This window comes from Electrophorus electricus, chromosome 22 (assembly GCF_041902795.1).
Source record: "Electrophorus electricus isolate QZ-2024a chromosome 22, ASM4190279v1, whole genome shotgun sequence".
NCBI classification, from domain to species: domain Eukaryota; kingdom Metazoa; phylum Chordata; class Actinopteri; order Gymnotiformes; family Gymnotidae; genus Electrophorus; species Electrophorus electricus.
This window is the reverse complement of record NC_137518.1, coordinates 17,594,428-17,614,061: the sequence shown is the minus strand read 5'-3', so window position 1 is coordinate 17,614,061 and position 19,634 is coordinate 17,594,428. Positions and strand designations below refer to the sequence as shown.

Sequence of the window (19,634 nt, the reverse complement as noted above, 5' to 3'; positions counted from 1 at the left end):
CCAATACTGTGGGGGGGACAAATGCAGAAGTTGTGAAGGGCATCGCATAAGCGCCATCAAGCAACACAACCAGCCTCACAAATCTGAAACTGGTAACACAGAAGCCGCAAACGAACCCTTGATAACACACTTATGATGGCTGCAAAGGCAGTTACTATCTAGCTGGTATTTTTGTTTGTAGCACTGTCAAACAAGAACATTTGGTAATATTAAATCAGCAAACGCTCTACTAACGTTAGCCTGTAAATAATCCGAAGGATATGTGATTTCCAGTGACTTTATCTTAAAAAAGTGAAGACCTTTTAGTTTGAGGGGAAAAAGGTTAGCCAGGTTAGCCAGCTAGTTAGCTGCCCTGACGTAAAACGCTGCCACCAAACATTATTAGCTAGCTAGTTGAAAGAGGTTTTGGACAGAGGACCAGACAGCGTAACCCACCACAGATGAATTAGCTGATTAGACAGATAGCTTCGCTACCTTATCCGCTCTTTGTCAATTCTGTACGATGGCTAAGATAAGATAAAATAAGACAAGATAAGATAACTAGCTAGCTATGTAAGATATGCTAGTTAGCCAGCAACATAAGCCTCCCGACATGAACATGTTCAACTTCATATGGAGCATTTTAGCTAACCACGCTGCAGGCCTAACACATCTACAAGGGTATCTACCAGTCAAACGTGTGTATTTACAGTTCTCCATTTTAATAATCCTAAACACGGTTAGCATTTAGCTAGCCAGTTAGCAGAGCTGCTAGCTAGGGTAGCCTAGCCAACATTCGCATGCCCTAGAAGAACATTTTTGCTGTAACATAACATTTTCAAACACACTGTAATTACAATGACACTTACCTGAGTGGAATCTCTGTTTCTGGTAGTACTCAATGTGGAAAAAATGAAGTGAAAAGAGAAACGTTTCTCGTGTGTCGTTCAAAAACACACCTCTACACTGATGGAGCCAACGCCAGTGGAGAGAGGGCGGCCCGGAAGTGGAACATTCTAGCATATTAAAATGATCTGCAGTGGCTTTGCTTTTTTAAATTCGGTATGGTGATACCAAACCAAATGGTTTGTAGACCACAACTAAAATAGTGCAATTTATGAACTATACCAGAGTTGGTGCTTGTTTTGTTTAAAAGCTTTTGGGTAAATTATCAAGAAGACAATATAAGTATTTAACGCTAAAGTACAGCCGGGTTAATTGTACCACGCCCAGGCTTCATCGTACCTAAACGCGAATGCTGAACGTGGATATAAATTGAATTCACCTCACTGTAAAACGTTAATGATGAAGTTCACCCAACTCCAGTTCAGCATGCAGTGGTAAGGATGACCACCTATGGGCTGATTTTCCTCATCTAATAAACCTTATTCAACTAATCTGGGCCCCGTTTCTACAAAATAGTAGTGTTCAAGTCGTCTTAAATGATAGTGTTAAGTATAGTACTTGTTATACCATTTAAAGTTTTATGATGCTTTTGGGAAACCTGGAGCATGGAAAGGATTAAAGTGTGCTGGACCTTTGCCCTCCAGAACTGGATTTGACTACCACTGCCTTGGGGTCTGCTCTGATTTTATGCATAACATTAATAATCTGCTAGTCTGAGAACAAAATATCATTAATGCATCCACACATTAGTACAATGCTGTTTATTAAACTAACATTTTCACATTTTTAGAATGGTCACTTTTCACATTTCAGAACTGCAAAATGAAAGTCATTATTTAGTGCTTAATAAACAGTCTTTAAATGGGGAAAATGGACAAGAGCCTTTGTTATATAGTACTGTTTGCAATCAGAATTTCTTGCAATCAGTTCTTGACCATCAACAACATAACATGTTCGCAGGGATACTGGCAGGACATCTTGATGACCATTTGTGGTTTTCATAGGCGAACATGTGTAATGTTGAAGGTAACCAAGGACTTGGATATTATCCAATTCATTTATGGCATTTAGCTGACACTTTTATCCATAGCAACTTACAATTATGACTGAGTACAACTTGAGCAATTGAGGGTTAAGGGTCTTGCTCAGGGGCCCAACGGTGGCAACTTGGCAGTGGTGGGGCTTGAGCCAGCAACCTTACGATTACTTTTCTATTGAGTTAATCAAAGATAAAAAAAAAAAAAAAGCCTTTGATCAAATCATTCAGTTCATTCACAAGCTTCAGCAGCCAGACGGTGTAGAATCTCAGGCAAAAACAATTTTAAATCGGTTTCTCTTACTTCTCTAGTCCTCTCTACTGGCACTGTTTGTCATAGCAGGAGGTGGGGTGCTCTCTGAACCTGTTCACTTCTCTATGCTCTTTGGATTTGGACAGCAATGATATAAACACAAGCTCTCCAGTAGTGTCCAGCGTGGGGTATGTCCTGCACAGCTCATGTCTTTCCCCTCCTTCACCCTCAGCCAGGTGTGCTGAAGTTCTGCAGTGCCTCGGCCAGCCTGTGCCGTGCCGCTGAGTAGCGGCGCGTGATCTGCTGCATGTGTTCCTCCTCCTCTCTCTGTAGGATGCGCAGGAAGTTCCGCAGCTCAGGTAGACTGAACGCGTCCCACTGCCCAATAAAACAAGAGTGCCGGAGCTGTTACTGTAACTGCTCCTGTGAGTGTTATGGTACCATAACAGTCACAGCCCAAGCTTCACAGTGATTATGTTAAGCTCAAATCCTATAGGGCCTTGTAACTTCCCCTGCTCTGACACATTCAACTTGATAATTAACTGATGACCTGAGCAGAGCAAACACTAAACTGTATAGTGCAGACTCTCACTACTACACAAATCTTAGAAATCAACATTTAGGACAGTTGAAATCCCTACTTTCAAATACTAAACTCTGTTTTAACAATATGGTGCATGTCAAAGAGCAGATTTTAAGGAACGCTCTTCTTTCCAGGTGCTGCAACACTATGCAGTTGAATACTTCAGGTTGCCTTGGACACAGCATCATAATGTGAACACGTACACAGTGCCTGTGCGTCAGATCTGGCTACTCACGTTGACCTCCCCCAGCTCATTCTCCTTTAGCACAAAGCCCAGGGCTTTCTCACTGGGGCCTGCACACAGGCGAAGCAGGAGGGGACACTCATCGTCAGATAACTTCCTGAGGTAGACTGAGAGAGTCAGAACGATAGGTATGGGAAGAGACCAGGAGAAAAGGAAACAAGGGCATGAGGACAAAGAAAGACAGCGATAAGAGTGTGTATAATCATGAGATAAAGGCACATTTATTCTCAGAACAAGTATTAAACTAAGAGCCAATGTAACATAAATTGAGGCTGTACAGAAGAAGTATAGATAAAATATATTAATACATAGGATTTAATGAACCTATGCTAAATTCATAGCTAAATGAGTGTATGCTAAGTTCATATGGTTCATTTTACACTGGCATAACTACACATGTCTCAGATGAACTTCATAGTTTAACATTCAACATAATATTCAGAATTTGATAATATCAGTTTAATAATCTAGCCAAACAAGAGAAGGTGCCATAAGAGAAGACGAGAACGATGGGATCATATTAGCTACTAGGTATTGTTGGAAGTGACAAAAGCAGGCAAGGGCTCGCCCACCCTGGTCGCGTCTCATGCTGTGTTCGAACAACGCGAACTTGGCTGGCCTGTCCACTACTCTGAACTTGTTCAGCAGTGCCTCGATGACCTCACGGGCCCGGGTGCGCGAGCTCACGTGCAGGTGCTCGGCCGTGTCTCGAGGGAGGTAGAACGACGTCCTGTGATTCACCGCTGCTCGCCAGCCACCCTGTTGAGGCGAGGAGGAAGTAGGCCTTCGCAGGAGAGGCACAGACACAGGCCGAGCCAGCTTGAACTGGACCTTAATGAAACCTGTGTACGAACCGTCCTGGTTCTGACAGGACACGAGAAAGGAGGAAGATGCCACAACAGTTCAACAATGTTAAAAAAAAGGGCTGTAGTCATTAATTATTTCATTTTATTATTCTTAAAGAAATAAAAGGCATCAGGTTTTACATTGATGTTTATTTGCTTACATTTGCATGTGTGATAAATATTTTACGGATATAAGAGTGTTTGTTGGGGCTGTAGAGATGGTGTCGCTCACCAGGGTCATGTAAAGGTTGCTGTTGACTTGAGCATTGTACTGCTTAATTTTCCGCTGGATCTCACTGAGGGGCACATCCAGCTTCTGCCAGTCAATTGGATCATCCTACATGGGGTAGTCAGAATGGAAAAACTTGTCAGCAAATCTCTGTAGGTTGTAATTCTGATAACTTCCCACAAGATGTCAGCAGAAACATAACCTTGGAACTCCTGATTATAACCAATGTTGTAGTCCTTTGGGACACCTAGCAAACAGCATATCTCAGCCTGGGTTGTTGGGGTTAGTCATTTGGGTAGTTGCAGCTAAATTAAAAGAAAGACACCTTATAACCAACGTGATTCAAATTCAAAATCTGAATCAGGAAAAATAGCTCAGACATCATCAGCGTAGTCAAGTTACATGTTACACATTTTCTTGCATGCTTGACTGCTACTGAAGAACATGATGTTCTTGCATTACTACCTTAGCTGATGCAGCGACAGCTGATTTGGCTTTGTCAGCCTGAATTGGGACAAGGTGGCTGAAGCAGAACTCCTCTAAACTGCTGCTGTAACATACACTTTGTTAACCATGAATCATACAGCTCATCAGCAAATTCCAAATCTCGTCACATCTACATTTACATATCATTGGTGTAATTAAGTTAAAAACGCAGAATCGTATGGGGAACCTTACATACCCCTTAGGAAATCGGCTGTGAAAGAAAAGACTATTGTGCAGCATTGGGGTGTGAATGTATGAGCAGAATCAGCCTTGTCCCATCACACCCATTATCTGTTCAGCTCCAGTGTTAGATAGCAGAGCCCCCTCACATCCAGTTGAGCACAGGAATAAACACACACGTGCACATAATCACACATTCAAATGTACAAATATACACACACGCATACATACAGATATGCACTCACTCTCTCTCACTCACATCCCACTCCATTTTCAACAATCAAGAACAAGTGCTGAACAATGCTTCAGGTTCATATTAATGTTCCACGACGTTTTGGTGAAGCTGAGCATTAAGGAGACACAATGCCAACCTGTATGAGCAGAAGTCTCTCTGTCAGCCTGATGCTACTTCTTTAATTTCTGCTGTGATGGTCTAAGCTAAGACAACAGTGGGAGCAGGAGGCAAGAAAACATAAAAGAGGCACTTGCCATCTATCAAATCCCTCCAGCATGGTTGGACAGTGAGACAGGGCACTTCCTGTAATGGCAGGAAATGGCTGTACCAGCAGAAGTCCTGACTTGTGTCTGTGTGTGTGTGTGTGTGTGTGTTCTGCAGGGTGTTCCAGGAATGCAGCTAAAACTCAAAATAACCCCACAGACACTGTGTGATGACTGAATCCTACATGCAATTAGTTCAAGGCCGAAACAAAACGTTTGTGTTTGAAAGAGGTCCTCATGGGTCCTAATGAATTCTTACCTTTAGAACAGTTCCAAATGTAAATAAAAATGGTTAAATATCTCACCACATGATTTCATTTTAAAAGAACTATGTAATAACCTTACCACTAGGGTACTCTCAAGGATGTTGAGGTTACACATAAGTTTATCTACACAACACAGTAACATGTTGTTCTGATTGCTTAGATTACATTAGCATTGATTAAAAACAAGGCATCAAATAACATCATTAGTGTATCAGTTATGATGTAAGTAGTTCCTGAGACATGGAGTTGTCATTGTCAAAAATGTTTTCAAAAACATCGCGATTAGCTTGTTTTTGTAAAAATGAATTATTCACTGAATAACACCTAAGATACAACCACTTGTGTGTAATATGAGAACGTGCAGCCATAGTTTATCCAGATTTCTGCCCCTATATTGCTGTTCGATGAACAGATCTGAGCGCCTCTGGTTCATGTTCTTGGGACCCTATTCGTTGAATTTACTCGGACTGACAGCACCACCACCCCGGCTTCTCTGTACGACCTATTAATATATCTTTAGGGCTTAAACAGATGCAAATATGCAAATACTTTACTTATATAAGGTATTCTGTGGTAGTACAGCTTCAGGTCCAAGAGAGCGCAAGAGGTAGGCGGTTGGGGGAACTCCTAAGGTTCTCCTAAAACTGACATCGGGATATGAGAGGAAAATGTGCTTGTCTGGGTGACGGGTTTGGTGCTATCCTAAAAATAAGAAATGCATCAGGAATCGGTTTCTCTCTCACCTTACGTCTCCTAGGCTTGCGGAAAAACGAAGTCCTCGCAGTGAAAAACTGCTCGAGCTCAGAGTCGGAATCATCCTGGCTGCAATATCCGCTACTGGCCGCGCTCGTGCTGCCCCATGACATCTCCAGAAATGTTTTTTTATGATCCATTCCGTGAATCGCACGGTCAGTCTTCAAATTCCTCTAAAACATACTCTCCGCTAACCGTTTAAAAGTAGGCGACACCAAAATCAACAACATGGCGTGTAATATATATATATATATATATATAGCGCGCACTAGGTCCGTTGCGTTTAGCACTGAGCGCAGCTGGCCACGCGCCGTAATGTACCTCTCGTGCGAGACAGTAATTAAGCCCCATTCCTCACGCCACTCCTACAGGGTGTGCAATCATAACGGGGGCACTGGAGAACACACCCGACGCCGCTGCACACCGCTATACAATAACTGGACAGCCCGCTTTCATTCTCCTGTCAGTGCAGCTTAACATGCATGTCTCCCCTGACTTTGCTCGAGGTAATTATCTTCAATCTTTGTGCAGCTGTCTGTGTGACCCGCCGCCCCCCAACACACACGCACACACGTTACATTACAAAGGCTCACTTTCGTCGATAATTTTCCTTAGTTCTGTGTTATTATCAAATATGAAATTCTAGTCAAGTTCACAATAAGATCTGGGAATTATAACGCTTGCCTTTTCTATGAAAAAAAGAAGATGAAACACGATATTCAGAATAAATTACAAATACGTTTCTGATGCTTAAATACTGAAGCCTTTATATAATTTACACTGACTCAAAAAATGGACAGCTGCTGGATTGTCAGGTTACCTAGCAACCTCTCCTGCCTGGTGGTGTCGTAAATCGAGCATGCGCTTCCCGTTCCAGTGGCGCGAGAGCGTGGTAATAAAATCAGCGGCAGCATATGGCGCAGTATGAATGTCGGGCTTCAAAGCGCGCTCTCACTGCCCTCCCGCTTCACATGACAAAGCGAAGCGCAAAAAGCTTTAATTACATGTTGCACATTTTACTTTACAAATGCTGAGACAGTGCGCGAGTGCGCGCACACAGCCTCACGCACGCATCTCGTTGACAGTCTTTTGTCTCTGAAACGATCAAAGCATGTTTTACCTGGCGCTTAACGGTGCCTTAAATCCCTTTTAAAAAATAAAATGGAAAGATCTACACCAGCAGGCCAATGGTAACCGCCAGGCACTTTACAAACACAGGTCTAACAATCATTTGATTTAAACGCCTAAATATTTATGTTTCTATGCTTTAAGACCTTGCTCAAATATGGCAGAGTTACGTGCTTGGGGATACAGCCTGTTTGGTTAAATCTACTCTGAGAAGTGCTGTACTCATAATGCACAACTGAACTACATCAGAATGGGATCAGTTTACCAAAAGCATCAAAAGTTCTCCGTTCTTTGATGCTCAGCACTGGTCGGAAGCAAAATGCCTCTTACCACGTTGGTATCCGTCTCAGTGTTCTCACTGTAGTCTGAGAGTCCAGGCAAAGTGTTCAGGGAGATGCAGTCCAACTTGATAAAAGGCTGACAGCGGGAATGGCAGGTGTATCTGCAGTCTGGACACACACACACACACACACACAAACCAATCAGGCCCAATCTTAGCATCTCAAGAGTTTTTGTTGATATTGCCTCTAGAAGCACATTTGGTATAGTGCATCTTTAATTCTACAAAAAAAAAAATTAAATCACCAGCTTTATACCAAGTGCTAAATCTTGTGTGTGGTGTGTGTGAGAGAGCAACATCCAACCATAAGACAAACGTCAGCACTTTCATCTCAAGAACACACTGACAAGGCCAACAAGACACAGACCCCCTCTTTGGGGAATTCCCAATAACGCTTTACGGGGTCTGCCGCAGGGAGTGGAACGGGCGGAAACGCTCCTGGATTTTTAATTGAGTTTGAGCCAGCCAGTTTCCTTTTGCAGTACTGCCATCTAGTGGTGAGAGTATTGCGATATTCAACTCTGTCTCACTTAATCTGTTACTGCATAAGTGATCTGTTACTGCCTCACTTTGGCTGTATAGGCTGTAAAGCAAACAAATATGACTCTCTTTGGGGACACAAAAAGTTAGATTAAATTTGTGATGATTTATTTACATTTTGTTCTCAAACTCCACCTGCTTGCTCTCCACATGTTTAATTTCCCAATACCTCGATTTCATACAACAGGAACTTTTTCAATTTCTCACTCATTCAGTCTCTCTCTCTCTCTCTCTCTCTCTCTCTCTCTCTCTCTCTCTCTCTCACACACACACACACAAAGACACAGTATTAAACATGGTATCCACATAAACATCCTTTTCCTATTGGCTTTAAGCCCCCTGTTATCTGTCTCCATTGTGTGTGTATGTATTTGATTATGGGAATACAAACACACACTGAACTGACAGACATGATTATCGGCTAACTAGCACATTTTTGCTTGTTCTCTCAGGCATACTGAGTTCTAACCTTTGTTAATCTTACCTAATGTTTTTTTCTGCACTCAAATGGGTGGTGTGCAAACGCAAATGTAATGTAAATCAGAGGGAATGATGAGTAATTGAGCTGTTTCCTCTATAGGTATGTTACGAAGCGGCGCTGCGGGAGAAAGCTAGACACAGTTCCAGCAGAGTGGCTCTAGATCCCTGTGGCAGGGACTACGGACGATCACGGACTACAGGGGCCCACCCGCCGGACTGATGAGTGCGGATGAGTCTCTGGCAAACGAGCTGAACACATTCTTCGCTCGCTTCGAGGCTACATCTAGCAGCGCTAATGCTAACAGCGCTTACGCTAACAACGCTAATAGTGCTATCGGCGCAGCCAACGGTGCATGCGCAGAGCCCACCATAGAACAGCGCCCTCTCATCATCACGAAGAGTGACGTGAGGAGAGTGTTTCAAAGGGTGAATACCAGGAAGGCGGTGGGACCAGACGGCATCTGCGGGAGGGTCCTCAAAGCCTGCGCAAGTCAGCTAGACCCGGTATTCACCGACATCTTCAATCTCTCCCTGACGCTCGGTATCGTCCCGTCTAGCTTCAAGCGATCCACCATCGTCCCCGTTCCGAAGAAACCTCGACCCTCCGACCTCAATAACTACCGCCCTGTTGCCCTCACATCAGTCATGATGAAGTGCTTTGAAAAGCCCATCAGAGACTTCATCACATCTTCACTGCCAGCCTCCATGGACCCACTGCAGTTTGCATACCGCCACAACCGCTCCACTGATGATGCAACATCTGCTCCACACCACACTGACCCACCTGGAGAAAGGGAGGGTTAATTATGTTAAAATGCTGTTTGTCGACTACAGTTCAGCATTTAACACTATCATCCCCTCCCTACTCACTACTAAGTTGGAGGATCTAGGACTGCATACATCCCTGTGCGACTGGATCGCCAACTTCCTAACAGACAGACCACAATCAGTACGGGTGGGCAACTGTGTCTCATCCACCCTCACCCTCAGCACTGGAGCTCCTCAAGGTTGTGTCCTAAGCCCCCTGCTCTACTCACTGCACACCTACGACTGCACAGCCACTTCCAGCTCCACCATCATTGTCAAGTTTGCTGACGACACCATTGTCATGGGCCTGATCTTGGACAACGATGAGAGGGCCTACCTGGAGGAGATTAAACACCTGGAAAACTGGTGCCAGGAAAATAATCTCCTCCTAAACATCAGTAAGACAAAGGAGCTGATCGTGGATTGCAGCAAGAAGCAGGAGCGGCACTACCAACCTGTGAGGATCAGTGGAACCACGGTGGAGAGAGTAGATAGTTTCAGGTACCTTGGTGTTTACATCTCGCAGGACCTGTCCTGGTCCCACCATACCAACTCTCTGGCAAAGAAGGCTCGTCAGCATCTTTACCACCTCAGACGCCTAAGAGACTTCAGACTGCCCTCCCAAGGTACTGCAGAACTTCTACACCTGCACTATCGAGAGCATCCACACGGGGAAAATCACAGTCTGGTTTGGGAATAGCACCAAGCAGGACAGACAAGCACTCCAAAGGGTAGTGCGTTCAGCAGAGCGCATCACTCACACGGAACTTCCTGACCTGCAGACCATCTACTACAAGCAGTGCCACACCAAGGCCAGGAGGATTGTGAACGACCCCACCCATCCCAACAATAGGCTCTTCTCTCTGTTGAGGTCAGGGAAGCGCTTTCGCACCCTGAATACCAAGACAGAGAGACTGAAGAGGAGCTTCTTCCCACAGGCCATTCGGGCCCTGAACCAGGGAAACTGATAAACTGTGGGGACCACCACCACCATGTAACATAACTGTATATATATTCAATTACCACCATGTAACATAAAAACTGTAATATGTCATTTTACAAAATGGATCTGTACATTGTGTACATACATATATACACACAACCATATACATTGTACATTGTGTATATAAACATAATATACATATATTGTACATACATTGTTAATATAATTTTGTACATATATAGAATAATATATTTCTCTAATATATTTCTTTTTCCTCAGTTTGGACAGAGCACTCTCAACCATTTCACTGCGAGTTATACTGTGTATGACTATGTATGTGACAAATAAACCAAACTTAAACTTAAACTAAGAGAAGGTTATTTTAACCACTGCCATAAGGTCTAGCACTGCAGAATATCAAATCACATTTTTAATAATACACACACACACACACACACACACACACACACACACACACACACACACACACACACAGTACTCACTGACACAGCGCAGGTTCTGTTTGTACAGCCCCCAGATGAACTCCCCACAAAGGTCACACCAAGTGAGGTGGGCGTGGCTGCTGGGCTGGAAGACATGTCCCGCTCCATGTCTGCCTGCGACCCAGTCCGCCTCGTCCAGGCGCACCACCACACCTCGCCTTGGCCTCTCCGGAACCTTGTCCATCGGCAGCTGTCGTGCTTTAGTGGGGACAGCAGGGGGCGCTAGCTCAATCCTATCATTAGGCGTGAGGTCCTTCAGTTCAATGAACTCAATCATGCTGGCTCCTACACAGGGCACGAATTAGATTGTGCTGTTTTCCTGAGCTGAGATACACTGAAAAAGAGAAAGATTATATATACACACAACATAAATAAACTTTAAATCTCTATTTATCTATGTATCTAACCTGTCTGTGTTATACACTGAATCCTGGCAGTGTCCTGATGTACCACTCCACAGGTGAGCTGTTCTCTGGTAATGACACTCAGGATCCCACCCAGACTCACTGCGCCATAACTGCGTATTTAGGTGTTCAGAGAGTCAATGGCACAAGCTCTCATACATCAGGAATCATGGTAGAAAGTTCTGGAGGGTCAAGCTCAAATCCCAGGCATCATTTATTTTCTCTGCCACAGCACTGCAGTCATGGAAGGAAACCTATTCCTCATTCCATTCACTGACATCTGGATAAATCTGAGGACAGACAAAGATTCGATTACTTTAAATTATGGCTTTGGAACATTATAACAGAAAATAGTTTGAATCTAACCCATACAATCCATTGATGAACAACAGGAATATTTTCAGCATTATACTGTGTATATCAGACATAATGTTTGGCTTGTTTAATATATAAAGACCTTTTCTAGACATTAATGTGCTCTGAAAGTAGAGAAAGGCCAGAGAGTTTTCCCATCACCACAGAGACGCAGTTATGCAAGGGAGCTACAAGTTCTACACACCATGTTTGTTCTCCTTTCCAGCAAAATGGCGAGACAGCTGACATTTAGTTCATGTCAACACTGGTGGACTCTAGTCCAACTCTGTAATCTTGCGGGGCAGTGGAATGCCTTGCTAAAGCTTTATGAGGAGAAGAAATACGCAAAAAACAATTAATCATATGACCGTGCATCAGTATGCAGGACGCGGCTAAGGGTCGAGGGCTCCGTGTAGATCGGTCTGTTTTGGAGGCACCTCTTTTTTGGCTGCAGGCCTAATCCGGTGCACATCGAAAGCCCCGCAAAACACGCCGCGGAATTAAATTGGCAAAAAGCTGTTTGCAGCGCCAGATTGGGTTGGGTGTATAATAACACATGTAGCAATTACATAGTACTGAAACTGTTATTGCCTAATATTGTTTGCGAAATGCGTTACTGAGATTTTTATAGCAAGTGTGCTGCTTTTGAATCTGTACACCCTGTACCGTATCGAAAAAGAAAACACAAAAATCAAACAAAGAAACCAAGCAAACACCCTTACTGGCTTAGGTGTGCCCTTCTGAAACCACACGGGTCTTAAAATAGGCTATTAATGACTGACACGTCTCAGACAGGTTGCTACAATCATGAACTGTTTACGTACCTTAAACAAATAACGATGCTGAATTTCAACATTTAATTTGAATTAGTAAATGTCCTCAGAATTATTCTAAAAACTCTTCTGAAAAAAAGCCCGCACAAGCAAGTAAATCCACTTCGGTTCTTGTAGAACAGTATCGGGATGACCACATTTAAATTAAGCAGAGATAAGTAAACGGCTTCGTTTTGAGTTCGAAGCCGTTGCACTTGAGCAGTTTTGTTAGTTTCAGTCAGTGTTCTGAAAGCTGAAGTCTGATCGCTTCTTCTATACGCTTCTTGTTCTTTCCCACCGGCTGTGCCCACTGTGTACGCACTCCGGAGAGATTAGTGAATAATCCGGAATTAGTATCTGTCCCATTTAATAATAATAATGCAGAATTAGTATCTGTCCCATTTAATGCAGCGCAGATCAGGGTCGCTTCGGTCGGTAATAATGTATTATGTAGCAGAATGTGAACGGATATAGGTACAGCATTACATGAACATGAATTGATTACTTAGTACAACGGAAAAGTAAATACAGCCGAACATGTCAATGTTTATGAACAGCACAATCACACAAATCCAAAATTTACAAGGTATTTAAAATTAGTTGAGGAATAACTGATCTGTTTAAAGGCTATAAGAACATCCTAAATGGAAGCGATCTCTAGATATTCAATTGATACATTCATGAAGTATCAATGGTTAAATAATGCAGCTAATCATACACATATTTCAGGAAGCAAAAACAAATTTCTCACCTGTTAAACGGTTCCTGATAATACTCTCTGCCTCTAATACAAACATCCTAAAACTAGTCATTTAGGCAGGCCAATGACAAAATGTCTTGTGGCTGTTATAAGGTTCCGTATATCAATGAGGCATATTATAACTGCACACCAATGCATCAGTTATATCCCTTACTGCACCTTTCTGTGACCTAGATGGAAATAACATTTTTATAATGATCGTAGGCCGACTGCCTTTAACCAAACCCTATTCTAACCCAAGAGGTTAAAACTGGTCTCAGATCACTGAGGAATACTTACGTCACAGTCCCTTTGCGCCCGGGCACCGGATGCGTTCTATCAGGAGGAAAGGAGGATCACAGGGCTTCTGTAAGATAGAAAGCAGGATATCTCTCTCTCTCTCTCTCTCTCTCTCTCTCTCTCTCTCTCTCTCTCTCTCTCTCTCTCTCTCTCTCTCTCTCTCTCTCTCTCTCTCTCCATTCTGTAACTCTGCCAAGATGTTCACAAGTCTGAATCTGTCATGGTCTGGGGGGGGGGGGGGGGGGGGGGACTTTAATTGGCTGTGAATGTCTGATTTCTTTGGTCACTAAATTCCTCAATTAATGAGGTTATGTCCTAGCATCTGCTGGAACAACTGGCATAGTCTTCCTAGAGAAGTGTGCATGGTTCTTCATCTGAGTTGGAGGAAAGCAGTAGACATGTTGCCATCAAAACAATGTAGAGCAAATCAACATATTTCAGACACACACGCACACACACGCACACACACGCACACACACGCACGCACACACGCACGCACACACGCACGCACACACGCACGCACACACACAAGTTCTTGCATCAACTATTTTGTGTCTTTTTCTAACTTATTATGATTTATCTCATAATGTTTTAACATATTTTTAAAAAAAATCATAAATCACAATGACTGTAATTGTCACAGCTCTATCCACATTGGTAACATAGTTTACTTTATTAATACATTTGATTGGTGATACTTATACACAACTGAAATTATTTTTATTTATTGTTGTTTGGGGTGGGGCGCAAATATAAAGTTGAAAGTTGACTCTAGTCATAGGGTCATATACTACAAACATAAATGACTATACTCGTGTTCCTATGAAAAACCTTTTAACAAACACACTATGCAACATGCAAACTAATCCTGTGTTTCCAATAACTGTACATGTAAGGTAAACGGTCTCTAAATGTGTAAATAAGTGTAGATGACTAGCACCATTAAGTATTCCATGTCAAAATATGAAAATACACTAAATTACTCTGAATGCAATTTAGACATGTGACCCTGGAGTGCAGCATAAAATTGGGTGAACAAGACTTCCACAAATCAGTTTTAGTGTGAATCCACATTAGAATGGGAAAATTGAGCAATTTGAGTGACTGAGTGAGGCAGTGGTCATGGGTGCTAGACCAGTCAGGGCCAGTATTTCAAAAACTACCAACCTTGTGGGGCTTTCCTGTGCAATGGTATTGAAATGGTGTAAGCAAGGATACACATCCAACGAAAGGGGATCCTGTGGATTGATGAAAGGGATCAGAAGAAGATGTCGTGAATTGTTTTGAAGAACATGTGGCACACAGTCAAGAAAAAAAGAGTTTACCTTGCTTCCTTTACTTTCACAGTCCCCAGACCTTAATTTTATATAAAGAATCTCTAGGATGCGGTAGAACAGGTTGTTCAGAGCATGTCAATACCTCAGTACCTCCATCTAATTTGCAGGAACTGCAAGAAAACATTCAGTCTGCATGGGACAACTAGTAAAGGAATCTATGGCACGCTAAATTGCTGTGGTTCTGAAAGCCAAAGGAGGTCTAGATGGGTGCTACTAGATGGGTCTCTCTAATAAAGCCGCCATTCAGTGTGTATCTGTGACTCTGGAAAACTAACATTTCTTTCTCGTTATATAAAGCATATGTTACTTTATAATTGGAGCATGCCAGTGAAATAGGTCATAATCTATGCTCTAAAAGTCGCAGATTCTTCCATTAACAATATACAGATGGATCACATCAATAAATAGGACTGAACGGAGTGTTCACTTTTAATAAATCCATTGGCTGGCAGGGTTACCACCAACCACGTCAGCACTAGAAAATTTGACAGACATGATCAAAATAAAAGTTCATATATAGAACCTAAAATAGTAACTTTAAAAAAAGTTCAGTTTGGTGATCAATAATTCTGCTTGTAATTATCCTAAATAATACAAATTAAATTCACTTTAATAAATAAAATGAACGAACTGCATAGCGCATTATGCGAATTAATCTATAGGGTTTTAAACGTTGGACTTTTACTTTGGCAGAAAGTTGTTTTACCGGAAATCTTGAATGAACAGTTTGGAATTACGAGGTGACCAAGGCGCGATGTTGCAGGCTGAAACGGAGCCCAAACTCTACACGTGCGGCAGGGTCTCGGGTGGCGTTTCCGCGCACGTACTATGTGCGGTGTTCACGGCGACGGTGGCGGTCCTGTCGAAGCCTGGCTCCAGTGAGTAGGGGCGCAGACGAGCCCGTAGTTAACATGGCAGGCCCTGGCATGACTGAGATGAAGATGATGGTGATGATGGCTAAGACGCGCTTGTTTTGTCTGCAGGTTTGTTTTCCTGGCACCCGTTCCTCATGACCCTCGCGGTAAGTGTGAAACAGGGTCACTAAATTTGCAAAAAATATGCTCAGATTTAATTTTATTCATGCTTTCTGTAGCCCGTTTCTTTCTCTCCTAGTTCTCTTTTATTATGACCGAGGCGATTCTGCTCTTCTCTACACACTCGTCACTCTTCAGAAAGGCGAAGCACCAGACGAAAGCACGTCTTCACTGGATCCTGCAGTCGCTCTCTGCCTCTTGCGCTGTCTTCGGCTTTGGGGCTATCGTTTACAACAAACACGTCCACGGCAAACCGCACTTCACCTCTTGGCATGGACTGATCGGTGTGATAACGGTGTGTGTCGCGGTGCTTCAGTCGGTGGGAGGGCTGGCGATTTTGTACCCCAAACTTGCTAAAGGGTGGTCCCTAGCAAAGCTGAAACGGTCCCATGCCGCATTCGGACTGGTCGCGTATCTGCTGGGCAGCGCCAGCGTCGTGCTGGGCACCAGTTCCGCGTGGTTCACCGGCAGGGTGACTGGATACGCCTGGTACATGATGGCTTTTTGCCCAGCGCTCGGCGCCCTTGTGGTCATGAGCCAAGTTACTAACGCCTACATGGCAAAGAAACGATTGCAATCTTAATACTTAAGGTTAACTGGGAACATTTAATAACAATGTATTATTTCCTTTAGAACCCTTTGGTAGTTTAAAATGAGTTAAAATAAAAAGAGGCATGAAGTCCAAGTGCAACTTGAACAAAAGCTAGTGTAAACATATCAGCGCTTGATATGTTTGCTAATAATTGCAGTAATATTCATGGTAGCCAAGTACACTTACTGTATAATGTAACTTGGCAGAATTAATGCTCCCGTTGGATGTCTTGCTCTTGTGCAAAAAAAAGATTTAATGCATCTTTTCTAATATACAAGACTGTCAATGGTTGTTTATTTGGCAAGTGTTTTCTAAATGTATTTATTGCACTTCCTTGGGTGCATTGCATATTTAATTAATAGTTTCTGTTGATGCAGCAGTCAAAACTGGCAGCATTTCCTAAGGGTTCTGTTTTGTACAACAGTAACCCTGTTCTCGCTGTAGAATCATACAATTCATATCCCCCCCCCCCCCCTTACATGTAGTGTGACTTAAATGTAAAGACATTATAAATACAGCAAGAAAGTTTGAATTTATTTTCTGTTAAAACAACATTAAATAAATACAATGTCATTTTAATCTCCTCTGTGTGCTAAGTACAAGAGCTAATGAGTCTTGATCTCTACCTGTACAGCGTCTCTGTGAGCGTGTATCCCCCACTCTGGATCTGTCACAGATACTGGTCTTGAACTCACCAGACAAACACGTTAAAAAATTGTGAGCAAACTCAACATGGTGGAAATGAAGAGGGACTACTGCTTCTTAAAAACAGACAAAAAGGTACAAAAACACCTATCCAAATTAATTGACAATTATAAATAAATAATTCTGCCAAAATCATACATCAAAAAAAAAAAAGGACAGTTATGCTTCCATAGATGTTACCAAAAAAATGATACAAAAATGCTATATTAAAGAACATTGTTTACAGATATAGCCCAACAAATAAGATTTCCTTGGGCATCTTCCAATAAGACAGCAGTGGTAGGAGGGGTCTGAGGAAAGTGCTCCAATAGGCACCAAGAACAGTGATTGGTTGAAGAACTTGTCAGTCAACCAGCACAGACAGAAGGGTTAACATGAACACATCAATTACTTGGAACATTCCACATCAATTGAAGTCACACTTTGGTCATATTTGTAGTCCAAACACAGATGACACAGCCTATGAACTATGCACACATCGTACATGATCCAAGTATTTTCAAGCCCAAATATATCAATAAACAAACATCTGGGATGGGGTGTCAGGGAGGTAACAGTCTACACAATCTTCTGCTTTATGGTAATTAAGGGGGAGGAGATGCTACAGGAGCAATGTACAACTCATTTTTAAAATAAGGCTTACAACAGAATCTACAGCTCATCTACTCTCCCTTACCACAAGGCTTTGAAGGCTAACAAGAAATTACATTCTTTCAGTTTATTCCCCCCACCCCATTTTCTATTAAAAGGCTAAACTAAAGAAAACACAAAAATGGCTTTATTGTTTATGGTAGACCCCCCCCCCCCCACCACCACCATTGTGGTGGTTGTTTCAAATGGGCAAAATTACTAAGAGTATATGCAGGAGGTCTACCTGTTACAAAAAGTATAGTACATACAAGATCATAAATAAAAAAAAGTAAAATGGGTCACGTTATTTGTGTTTTTTTCTCCCTCAGTTCAGGTAATGCTACAATTTCTATCAAACAGCTAAATATCTCTAAAAGTTACCTTTTACGGATGCAGTCTGCCCATATAGACCATCACATTGAGTTCTGTTCATTACGATGGCATGTGGGCTGGGTCAATATCTCAAACTGTTTTGGAGATACAGCTAATCAAGGGCTGTTGTGGAAGCTCAGTGTTACGGTCCCTTTGACACAAAATAGCCCACTGTGTCTGTGGTAGCCTCTCGCCACCTCTCTTCATGCATTTTCAGCATTAACATCTACATACCTTTACTGTAGACCAATATGACTCCTCCATTCACTACAATGGAATTATGGGGCAGCCAACTGCAGCACACTAGGTGTGCCAGACTCACTCACTCACTCACTCACTGCCCAATCACCTCTATGACGTCGTCATCTGAACTGCTTCCCCCATTCTCCGCAAGAGTGGGCTGCAAGTCTGGCCGACTCAATGCTGCCCCCAGCAGGCTGGAAGTGGAAAGGAAGCTGGACGTAGCAGCAGAGCTGGTTGGGGCAGAAGACAGAGCTCCCCCTTGGTGCAGGGAGGTGTTGGGAAACATTCTAGAAGTGTCTGGCATAAGAGATTGACCATAGGGCATAGGAAACCCAGAGAGCATATTTGCCATGCTGGGATTAAACAGGAAGGGTGGCATTGAGGAGGAGGATGACGACGATGAAGGTGCAGAAGATGATGAGGTCCCAGAGGTTGTGGTCGTAGAGCAGGTGGAGGAATGGGAGGAGCCTAAAGTGTCAGTGGGAAACATGGTGTGCAGGTCTGCCAGTGTTTGCCCTGCCTGTGGCAGGAAATGAGGTCTGTTGGACCCGCTCAGCATGGGAGGGGTCATGTGACCCAGAGCTCCGAGCAGAGCCTGGTGCAGGCCTATGGATGGCATTCCATATCCTCCGCTCAGAGAGAATCCTGGGTAACTACCAGGCGTTCCAGGTGGTGCTGAGATCCGTTTGGAGCCCCTACTGTCTGTCATAAGTTTCCTTTTCAAACTCTGAACATCCAGGGTAGAAGCAGACCCACTGACCTCATCGCTGAGCTGCCTGCTGTGAGCTTCAGGGGCGTGACTCGGCTGGGGGCGTTGTTCGTGCCCTGTCGGTTTCCCTGTATCTGAGGGAAGCAGGTCATCACCTGTGGTAACAGGGTTGGTCTCAGCAGTGTAGCGACCCAGCTCTCGCAGAACATCTGGGCTGTTGGAGGGTGAAGTGTGGCGTACACTGTCTGGAGTCAAGCGCTTCATATCTGGAGGAGATGTTCTACCATTACTGACTGAACGCAGGACAGAGCCTGCCACGTCTGAGAGAGAATGACAGAGCGAGAGACAGAGAGGGGTTATGAAATGTGTTAGAAGGTCTGTAATTGTTTCATGGGTTTGTGTGT

General features: G+C 43.2%; 3 protein-coding genes and 1 long non-coding RNA gene across 23 annotated transcripts in view; 2 read left to right on the top strand and 2 right to left on the bottom strand.

Annotated features, from left to right (window-relative positions):
• The first annotated feature begins 2 nt into the window (after positions 1–2).
• LOC118240371 (uncharacterized) lies at positions 3–3,986 on the top strand. Of its 2 annotated transcripts, none has more exons than XR_004775371.2 (3): positions 3–92; positions 2,407–2,533; positions 2,892–3,986. It is a non-coding gene; the product is annotated as an uncharacterized LOC118240371 (long non-coding RNA). The 2 variants fall into 2 exon arrangements; XR_014119310.1 differs by having other exon boundaries at positions 2,407–2,599.
• On the bottom strand, positions 1,942–15,768 carry rassf1 (Ras association domain family member 1). 10 transcript variants are annotated; one of them, XM_081705100.1, is made up of 11 exons: positions 15,652–15,768; positions 14,776–14,846; positions 13,609–13,675; positions 11,963–12,080; positions 11,407–11,693; positions 11,000–11,333; positions 7,717–7,835; positions 4,079–4,183; positions 3,574–3,865; positions 2,993–3,108; positions 1,942–2,552 (listed from the first exon to the last, which is right to left on the bottom strand). In XM_081705100.1, the coding sequence occupies exons 6-11, from the start codon at positions 11,274–11,276 to the stop codon at positions 2,403–2,405; spliced, it is 1,059 nt and encodes a 352-aa protein (XP_081561226.1). In that variant the 5' UTR covers positions 11,277–11,333; positions 11,407–11,693; positions 11,963–12,080; positions 13,609–13,675; positions 14,776–14,846; positions 15,652–15,768; the 3' UTR covers positions 1,942–2,402. The 10 variants fall into 10 exon arrangements, with proteins under 10 accessions (XP_081561226.1, XP_035376387.1, XP_026876163.2 ...); XM_035520494.2 differs by lacking the exon at positions 11,963–12,080; XM_027020362.3 differs by lacking the exons at positions 13,609–13,675; positions 14,776–14,846; positions 15,652–15,768 and adding an exon at positions 13,321–13,588.
• On the top strand, positions 15,658–17,150 carry cyb561d2 (cytochrome b561 family, member D2). 2 transcript variants are annotated; one of them, XM_027020370.3, is made up of 3 exons: positions 15,658–15,823; positions 15,929–15,966; positions 16,059–17,150. In XM_027020370.3, the coding sequence occupies exons 1-3, from the start codon at positions 15,664–15,666 to the stop codon at positions 16,560–16,562; spliced, it is 702 nt and encodes a 233-aa protein (XP_026876171.2). In that variant the 5' UTR covers positions 15,658–15,663; the 3' UTR covers positions 16,563–17,150. The 2 variants fall into 2 exon arrangements, with proteins under 2 accessions (XP_026876171.2, XP_081561230.1); XM_081705104.1 differs by having other exon boundaries at positions 16,039–17,150.
• The window catches only part of rad54l2 (RAD54 like 2), a 20,281-nt gene continuing 17,731 nt past the window's right edge, over positions 17,085–19,634 (bottom strand). For all 9 annotated transcript variants that reach the window (XM_027020379.3, XM_081705095.1, XM_081705093.1 and 6 more), the window contains one exon: positions 17,085–19,550. In XM_027020379.3, the coding sequence (XP_026876180.2) occupies positions 18,613–19,550 (938 nt within the window). In that variant the 3' untranslated portion in view covers positions 17,085–18,612. The remainder of the gene's footprint in view (positions 19,551–19,634) is intronic.

What these genes read in the sequence shown, in the direction of transcription:
- cyb561d2 (XM_027020370.3), top strand. Translation starts at nt 15,664, where the DNA reads ATGAACAGTTTGGAATTACGAGGTGACCAAGGCGCGATGTTGCAGGCT. An exon ending in CCTGTCGAAGCCTGGCTCCA is followed by an intron (nt 15,824 to 15,928) that starts GTGAGTAGGGGC and finishes TTTTGTCTGCAG; the next exon opens with GTTTGTTTTCCTGGCACCCG. An exon ending in CGTTCCTCATGACCCTCGCG is followed by an intron (nt 15,967 to 16,058) that starts GTAAGTGTGAAA and finishes TTTCTCTCCTAG; the next exon opens with TTCTCTTTTATTATGACCGA.
- rassf1 (XM_081705100.1), bottom strand. Translation starts at nt 11,276, where the DNA reads ATGATTGAGTTCATTGAACTGAAGGACCTCACGCCTAATGATAGGATT. An exon ending in ACAGAACCTGCGCTGTGTCA is followed by an intron (nt 7,836 to 10,999) that starts GTGAGTACTGTG and finishes GTGTGTGTCCAG; the next exon opens with ACTGCAGATACACCTGCCAT. An exon ending in CTGAGACGGATACCAACGTG is followed by an intron (nt 4,184 to 7,716) that starts GTAAGAGGCATT and finishes TACCCCATGTAG; the next exon opens with GATGATCCAATTGACTGGCA.